Here is a 9,872-nt window from a genome sequence, read left to right on the forward strand (position 1 = left end):
CGATAATTACCATAAAACACATTCACGTTTCGTTTTCATTCATTTACGGAAATAATGGCCAAGTAACACGAACGAAATCGAAGATGACGGAAACGTTATGTCTATTATGATGCAACGTGTTCGATGATGACTTCGTCCATTTTGATTCCTTTTCTTTTTGTGTACATATATATAGAAGACACGAAGCTTCTTTTTCAAAGTTGATAATTTAAGGCCAAGGATTGGGACTTAATTTGTTTCGAGCTAATTACATTTATACGAATATTGACATTTTCATGACATTTTGCTATTTTTGAACGAGGTATATTCAAGAAATTTCCATTATTTAAGAATGTCATTTCCGACAGTTTAATAGTTATTCTTATGAGATTGGCACATCGATTATCGATATTACAGAATTTTTATTTGCAAGTTTCCGTGATAAATAATTTTCAACCGATATTAATGAAGGGTTGGCATTTTAGTTGACACCTCGTAATTAATTATAATTCGCGATTCCACTGCATCGATTTCGCGATTTAAATTTTTCCAACACCTTTTCATCAGGATGAAATAATTATTTAAAATCGGATTATCGAATTTCGAAGTAACGCAGCTGAATTTTGCCAAGATTTTCTTATAACGTCCTCAAGGAATTTCGAGGAAGACTTATGTATCTGTCAATTTCGTTTATTCCACTGAATTCTTCAGGGTTTTTATATTTTATTCTACAAGTTACACGATTTCATATTCAATTCTGACCTTTTTAAATGTGATAATTGTTCGTGTTACGTAAAACAAATACTTAAGTATCTGCCTCATCTTCTTCCACTAAAATCCACAAGACCATTTTGTTTCTAATATCAAATTAATTTTTAACTATATATCGAGGAAATAAATTCGAGCAAATATAAACAAACACGAACAAACATTGTTCTAATGTCAAATGAATTTTTAATTACGATATTATCTATAACATACAAATAATTTTCTTTTACAATTACAAATTAATAAAGAAGAAGCAAATGATGAACCCTCGAATAAAAATTCGAGCAAACATACAATTGCAAATACAAATATAAAGAAACATGTAAAGAGATATATTTCCCCGTAAACAACAAGAAATTCGCTTATCTCCAAATTAAAATCACCTCGAGTAGCTTCCTGAAACCCAAGGTATAATTTAAAATTTCCAACGAATTAAATCTGAATGTGGAGGTGCCATTTCCTGAACCAAACCTTCGTAAGTCACTGGCAAGCAACGTCAAAGGCATTCCAACGTCAAATACAAACAGTCATTTCCACTTCCACACTCCAGAACGACGATTTCTCCGAGCAGATAAGGTCTCGAGGAACCAAAATGGCCAAACGACCGCTACGGCGCGTTTCAATATGGCGTACGCGATGGAAACCACGAAGAGGCCTCTTCCATCTAATATTCCAACTACGTATCATCTCTTTACCGATCACGAACTCGCTCGTTTATGCCTGTTTTCCAAGAAAATCACGCGAACGAGCGAAAAGTCAACCCGCGGACCATGATGTTCGACTCGCCGAAGGACAGGGTCAAGGTGCCATTTCTGCCATGACAAGTCACGCGCTTGAACTTGCCCGGGAGCATGCTCAGGAGTACGTTCACACCACGTGTACGTAAATATCGTCCAAAAGTTGCCTCGATTACGGTGTTCCTTCCTGTTTTACCAATTAACGGTCCTTTCGTCGCTTCGTATTTATTTCCGTCCTTGAAGGAATACTTCTCTTCGTTTTTATTTTCATTCCCGCAGAGGGAATTCGTTAACACTTTAACGGAGTTAATCGTGAGAAACGAATTCTAACCGATTATAGTTTTTCCTCGGGATAAATCTGTGACTTCTGAAATATTCGATATTGACCTTGTACTGTGGTAACCGTACTTTGGAGTGAAGGCAATTTTCAAGATATCGAGTTAATTGCAGTAATTTGTGTGAATAACTAATCGTTACAAGCAGATCTTTTTGTCGCTGATAATAAAATCTGAATACATTGGTATACCGGCGAGAAAATAAAATAGAAAATGGAATTTCAAGAAATGCACGACGCGAGGAGTATGAAATGGGAGTACCTAATTATCCTTCAAATAATTATTGCCAATGGACCGGTTGAAAAAGACAGAATTGCTTAGATATTCGTATAAAGTATTAAATATCAACGATGTGGCAATAAAATCTACCGAAATAAATATTAAACATCGAATAATAATAATTTAGGGTGTAAAATGAAATTGGAAATGACAGAAATTAAGGAGACGCGAGATAAAAGTACGCAATCGTTGATCAACATGGCGCCGAGATCGATAGCAATTTAGTGGAGGATTTAGCATAGAAGCGCATAGAATTAATTGAAATAAAAAATGAAATCGTAGGATGTTAATGTTTAATGGATATTTAAGTGTTGCACGATGTTTAACAAACTATTTGTCCAACCTATCAATGATCTTTTTCTGCTCATCAACGATCTACTGCGGAATAAACAGCCATTTTCCTTCCTTTCGACTCGAGCACTGACACTGAGTGTGAATGCTTACGATTTCCCACTGAAGGAAACTCCTGTCGTTTTCTCGGATCCTGTTGGCTTCCTCGGAAACCAGTCATTCTATTGACGCCTTGCCTTGATTTTCCAATGCATAATAGATTAATTCTGGAAGTTAATAACGGGTATATGACGACACACCGATACTCAGAGGAAGAAAAATCAAGAGAAAATTTGTTGGGTAAAGTAAACGATATTTTCACCAGGAAGAGACTTAGGGTTGTTAAAAATCAAGTTGGAAATTCAAAGCAGAAGGGATGAAATAGTATTGTTATTATTATCAGGTCTCAGAAAATGTTGCAGAGTGCAGTATATTGTCGATCACGTGTTATGTAATACACCAGTAATTATATAATCAGATTATTAGTCAGAGTATATTATACAGTACAATCATTATCAAATACTAGAAAATTGCGAAACATAATTTGGAAAATATTGAAACAAATCCGAAGATTAACAGAAGATCTCTGAAAACAAAATTCTAATTTTCTTTTGACATCTACAGTAATACAAATCTCTATAACTCACCCCTTAGATTCTCAAATATTTCCCAAACTACCAGATCGAAGTAAATACAAAAGCACCATAACAAATGCAGAAATTATTAAAGAATCTTTCAATTTTCTTTCAAAATTTCGAAAATTCAATTCTCAAGTTCCCCAGAAAATAAATCTTATTCCAAACCACCTCACCACCCACTACAATTAAATCCAAATTCAATCAAACCATCGCACACCATCAAATCTTCCAGTTCTCTTTGCACACCGTGACATTCCGAAATCAGAGGATAAAAAATTAAAATCGTTTACACACTTTTGCTCAATCTTACGGGCCTCTGCAAAATTCAGGCAGATCTTTTTCCCACTCGAGCTGTCTTCGAACGCATACAAACGCGTGTAGGAGTAATTATGCACATATACGAAGACACACGTTCTGACAAAGTCACGTGCTCAGAATTCGTGATTCCATCACGTTGATCTGGATGCTCTGGAGCACGTATCATCAGCGAACAACGGCACAGAATCAGTCAGAGAGGGGAGAAAGATGGAACTATAAGGACTTGGGGCTGTCCTCCACTCTATTCACTTCTAGACCGGCCATCTGATCATTCGTGGGTGACGAAACAACCCTGCTCCACTAGTCGTCTCTGTCCGAGAATCTCAGTACACTTCACGATCGACGTACCTCGATCAGGTCCAGTCGCTGAAGATCGACGTCCGAGAGGAAGAAGAGGATGAAGATTATCGTGGTGCTAGGATTGGTCGTGGCGACTTTTGGCGCTGCTTTCGCGCGCCAATTACGTAAGTGACACTTCTGAATTCTGCAATTGTTGCAATTTTCCATCGACACGCGTTTCGTTTCATTTCGTTTTGTCATTTCGATTCGAGAGTGGATCTTGGTGTCACGTCAGGTCTGTGGTTTACAGCTGGATCTTACGATTTAGATTCGTGTTTGTGCGAGTTTAGGGAAATTTAAGCCAGGCTTGGGGATACTTTGGAGATAGAGGTAATCGAGTTTAAGTTGTTGGTACTTTTTGGGTTCTGTATTTTACAGAAAATTGAAGATTGAAAGTGTCTTGAACGAAGATTTATAATAATTAATAATAATATTTGTGTCTATGCAAATAATTGGTTATTTCTGATGAAGAGTAATTTAATTGAACGAGGGTTTGATACAATTTTATAATTTATAATTGCTAGAATTGTGTACAGCATCAGAGCAGTTTATCGACGTGTGTGTACAAGTTTCTTGTTTCTTGTGGTACCGTCTGCTTTGTACGAGATAATAATGAATTTATCGCAGATAACCTGTTATTTTTGTATTTCTAAATTTTATTATAATTTTATTATAATTTTATTGAAAAGTTAGAGTGGATAGTTTAATATAAAGAAGTGAAAAATAGTGCTAGTGTATTTGAAAGTTCCAATGCTTGAATATAAGTAGATACTTTAAAATTTAATTATATTCACAATTTTCTTACATTTATGATTCTGACTATTTGTATTAATTTGCATCTTTGTCTTGCTTCTCTGGAACTAAGGAAACGTAAGATTTCGAGTATGTACTCCAGGAGAAGCAATTGTTATATATGCAAAAGCATTTGAATAATATCGACTGATTAATGATATCTGTAGTGAGTGATGTTCAACATTCGATAAACATTTGATTTACATATAGCTTCCGGATGAATTTTTTATTTTTTATTGACCGATGGAAAATCACTTGAACTTCAATCTCTATAGTACAACTTCATTATTCACCGAGCAACGGATTTAACAATGCATACACCTTCAAAATACGTTTCGATCCGAAAAATTCCAGATACTGCAGAGACTAATCGATCTTTTGCATTTGCTTTCTTCTATATTAAAGTCAAAGTGGTGTACCTTAATCTTCAATTTATAAAATATTTCTTTGAAAGTTGTTATTGATCATTTCAAATTATCGAATACAAAAGTTTGGTATTTTAGTGTACAAGTATCAGCATCACTATACATTCCTTCACAAAATAATAATAATTTTAAATTAATCAGAGCTCTGATCTATAAAATAATTCGTTACAATAAATTCGATTTAATCAGAATTTTAAAACTAAATACGATTAGACAATTTCAAATTAATTGAAATATCGAGACTAAAAATAATTCATTACTGTAAATTCAAATTAATTAGAATTCTGAGATTGAAATGTAATTTTTCATTTTTCTACGGTAACACGATTTTATTTTTCGATCGATTAATAATTAAATTTTTTTAAAATTCTTCATGCAGCCGAGTTCATCCACACTTGCAAGAGGGATACCCCTGACCTGGGCAACTGTATGAAGAACAGTGTGGAGGATTTGCAACCGTACTTGAAGAAAGGAATTCCAGAATATAAAATACCAAGTTTGGAGCCATTGGTACTTGACGAGTTGGCAGCCTCGGCTGGTGATATCAAACTGGTGCTGAAAAACGTCACCATTCATAACGCCAGCAATTTCAAAATAATAAATCTGAAGTGAGTAGCCGAATTAGTATAAAAAATTCGAAAATAGACTGAAATTTGACAGAATTGAAAATTCATAAAATATCGTGGAACGAATTTCTCGGCTAATATATATAAATATTCAAATTTAATTTCACGGTTCGACATTTTTATTCCATGGTAAATTGAACATCGAGCCCTTTACTATTTTTATAGAATTAAATTAGAATTTTATAGAATTTAATATAGCGTTTACATCAAATTGTCTACTTAGATTTCGGAAAGGTAATTTAGTTAAGAAACTGGCAAAATTGACAAAATTAAATTTGCCAGCTGTCACTTTAGCGCAATTATTCGGCTCTGAGACGAGTTTCAGCGAATATTATGGAAGGTTGCGTCACAAGTCTCGTAAAACAAAGCTGGGTCTGTCATTATGTCAAATTCAACGGATAATGACACGTGCGCAGCGATGAACGACCTGCCTTGAAACGACATTCGGAAATGAAAATATCTAGTAGTGGTCAAGCATGTTCATGAAAGTGAAATCGAACCCAAGGAGAATCGAATTAACTCCGAATTTTCGAGAGAAATACACTTTTTAGGACAGTGATCATACTTCTTGCGATTAGCATCGTTTCGCCTAATTTATTTCGTTACAAAGATATGAAAAATCAATTTACCTGACAGTGAACGTACGTAAAATTATCGCATATCAAGAATATATCGAAAGTCGAACAATTTCTAAGTATTCAGGTATATTTTCACACTTCCTACTCTTTCTAATAATTTTTATTTCCCTCGTCTTGTCTTTAATTAAAAAATTTTCAAAATTTCGTTCTTCTTTCTTTATCTTCACAACGTTTCGTTATTTTCTCTCTTTTTCTAGATTTCTAAAATTCGTCTTCATTTTGTTTCTTTCTTTTCTCTATTTTCTTTCCTTATTTTCTCCTCGATTTATAATTCTTTGCCATTCGTCGTCGAACGTAATTTTGTTAAAAATAAATTGAGTCGCATAAATCTCGCACAGATTCATTTCTTAATAACCTGATCATTCAGAGATCTGATGGAACGTCGCTTATATGTCGGTAATAATTGATTCTTAAGTAAGTGAGTCATAAATAAATAAAAGAACGACGATGAACGAACAGTTCTGTCGTTTTGTATTCCGCGAGTGCGATTAGTATTGGCCGTGACACGAACTCCGGTGGTTCTAGATGGAAATAATTTGTATGGTAAACGTGACACGCGAATCGCAAGAAGTGTCAGAACCTATGGAAACCATACGGTGGAACGGAAACGATGAATGACAATGGCGTATGGATCATGCGATCTTTCATTGTTGCTTGTTCCTACCGTTTCAAACTGTTCTTAGGAAAAGAGAAAAAAAGAAAAAAAAATGCAAAATAGTCGAAAAATAATTTAAAAAAGTCGAAATTAATTAATCTCAGATATATGAATGTAGGGATCGGTTTGGGTGGATTGCCTAAAGTAGTGTTGTTTACTTCTTAATAAAATACAATAAGCTTATACGTAGACTGACGGCTATGAAACAAGAGGGATTCGCTATGGGCACGTTCGGCTTTGACTTCTTATTCACATACTGACACGCTATTAGCAATTTCCTAAAGACTCTTGAAGACCGTGAAGGACTGTAGACTGTTCATGACTGACGACTGTGTAGACTGGAGCTGCCTGCGCCCTTGCATCCTTATTTAAAGCATTCATGCCCAGGCTTTCCTTTCCAAACATGCCCCTTTCCCACGAAACCTCCGTGGGCCAGGTACTTCAATCACTCTGGACGCATCCCTAAACTTTCGCTCGACCCTACCATAAACATCCTTTACAGTTAATTCGCTTGCACGCGGTCACTTCTATCCTAAGCCCAAACACACTTGGAATTCTTTCAGGGCCGTACTTATTCCAATCCCACATGAATTTAAAATTAAATTGAGCAAACAGACTAGAAATTGAAATATTATGTCATTGAAAAACTTTTCAGAAGTAGCATTCGTTGAAAATACTCATGAAAGATATATTTAGAAAAAATACAGAGGGAAATACTCGTGAAGAATATATAATATTTAAAAATAATGTTCATCAAAAGTATATTTAACAGAGAGGAACTGGTAATTAGAGTATTTAATATTCAATTAGACTAATTGCCATCGAGATATAATTTAATTAAAATTTTACGAGAGGACTCTTAACTCCGCTTAAATCTCCACAGAGCCAATTTGTCGACCCTGAAATTTGCACTAAACCTGGAGCTGCCAAGTCTCCAGTTGACAAGCCATTACGACGTGGATGGCAAAGTGCTCCTCCGAATTCAAGGAAATGGTCCCATGGAATGCACCTTGAACGACTGCAAGGGAATAGTAAAGTTCCAATTTGAAAAGAGTCAAGGCGACGATGGCCAAACTTACCTGAAGCTGGTCGAGCTGAAGACCACGGTCTCCGTCGGATCTGGTAAACTGAATCTGCATAATCTCTTCAATGGCGACCAGGTCCTCGGCGAAGCTGTCAACTCGGCTATCAACGCCAACTTCGTCGCTTTCGAAAATGAAATAAAACCGGGCATCGAGAAAGGCATCTCGAAAAAGTTCACTAATATCGCAAACAGCATTCTTACGCAGTTCACCTACGACGACCTCTTCCCAGAGTCGTAAAGGTTCTCAAGCTTGTCTCAGGTCGATGGTACTCCTAACACCAATTGCAAGTTCGCCGATATCTTTTGCCCATTAGCAAGCACATTTGCAAAATAAGTTAGTAAAAGAAACTTCAGTATTTTTAACGATGGAACGATGATTTAGTTCAGGCATAATCATTAGCAAACACATTTGCAAATAAGTTAGTAAAAGAAACTTCAGTATTTTTAACGATGGAACGATGATTTAGTTCAGGCATAATAACGGCTAGCTTGGTGGTTAGGTTAATAATGGTACCTGGCGTGGTTCGGACAGGAACGTGGTCTGATTTTTGCTGACATACTTGTTAATTATGGTACTTTATATGGTACTCTGTTGGAATTTTATACGGAAACGAATGATTTCTCTTAGTTCCTCTGGTCAATCTTATCACGTCCGGTGAGTAGTTTAATAGAGACGCTTTTGGAGATAGTTACCATTTGTATTGTTGTAATTAATGTTTAGAGACGTAATGTTCTGCAGTAGCCATGCTTTGACATTTCGACGAAATTATTTTACAGTGAATCGTTCGTCGAAATGTTAATTGCAGGTATTTTTAATTGTCTTCTAGAGTATTGTGTGGAACGAAGAAACGAGTGTGCCAAATAAATTAATTAATTATGAATTTTGATACGCGTTTAGTTAATTACTCGGAAAAATTTGAGTTGTATTTTACTAATGTAATTCGATGCGTGGAAAATCGTATCACGAATTGATACATTTTACGTAACTTATCGTTTTACATATTTTGTTCGCGATTACTGGAAAGACCGACTAGCCTATGCTATGGATTCTCGTGTACGAGACAACTTCATGGCCCAGCATCCTTCCTATCGATCCTAGCCCACCTAAGTCGTCGCCGACCTCGCCACGACTTATTCGCGAACGAACGTGGTCGACGAATCAGCGATGATCGCGAGAACAAATATGTTCTATGTAAAAAACGAGGAGAGTAAGAAATAAAGAATGGAAAATGTATATATTCGCTCCAAGTTTGATGGTTAACCATTGTATTTTAGAACTACTATCCTATCTTACACCCACTTGGAACTCAACGCAGGCATCTCGCGTCGTCCAACGATATTTTCTATAAATAATAAAATTTTGAATAAAGAAATGAAAGCGAAAAGAATATAAACGACAAAGATTAACTAAATGGAACAACCCAATAATGAGACATAAGCATCACAACAATGAGATATAAATAAACCAACACCAAAACGTTAGAATATTATCTGAAATATTCTAATTGTTAAATAAGAATCAAAAGAAACGAAAAAATAAACTCTGAAAATAGAAAAATAATTGAAACCTGAGAAAATAGGAAACAATTAAAACCTGGAAGAAGAAAAATAATTAAATCCTGAAAGAACATAAATAATTAAAACCCATGAAAAAGAAAAAATATTAGAACCTAGAAGAACAAATAATAATTAAAACTTGTAAAAAGAAAAAAAATTAAAACCAGAAAGAAGACAAATAATTAAAATTTGGAAAAGGAGAAAATAATTAAGACTTGAAAAAAAGTGATTAAAATCTAAAAAAAGAAAACAATAATTAATACTTGGAAAAAAAATTATTATTAGTTTATTTAATAACCATCCAACCAACCTCTCACAATGTAGAAAATTATAATATTTCACTTCCGAAAATAAACCGACAAATGACTCCAG

General features: G+C 35.0%; 1 protein-coding gene across 1 annotated transcript; it reads left to right on the forward strand.

Annotated features, from left to right (window-relative positions):
- The first annotated feature begins 3,620 nt into the window (after positions 1 to 3,620).
- On the forward strand, positions 3,621 to 8,329 carry LOC108547684 (Juvenile hormone binding protein 3). The gene is made up of 3 exons (XM_017900305.1): positions 3,621 to 3,848; positions 5,320 to 5,548; positions 7,743 to 8,329. Exons 1-3 carry the CDS (start codon positions 3,782 to 3,784, stop codon positions 8,179 to 8,181), a joined length of 735 nt encoding a protein of 244 aa, XP_017755794.1. The 5' UTR covers positions 3,621 to 3,781; the 3' UTR covers positions 8,182 to 8,329.
- The last annotated feature ends 1,543 nt before the right edge of the window (positions 8,330 to 9,872 follow it).

Source organism: Eufriesea mexicana, unplaced genomic scaffold (genome assembly GCF_001483705.2).
Source record: "Eufriesea mexicana isolate 0111107269 unplaced genomic scaffold, ASM148370v2 scaffold1140, whole genome shotgun sequence".
Lineage (NCBI taxonomy): Eukaryota > Metazoa > Arthropoda > Insecta > Hymenoptera > Apidae > Eufriesea > Eufriesea mexicana.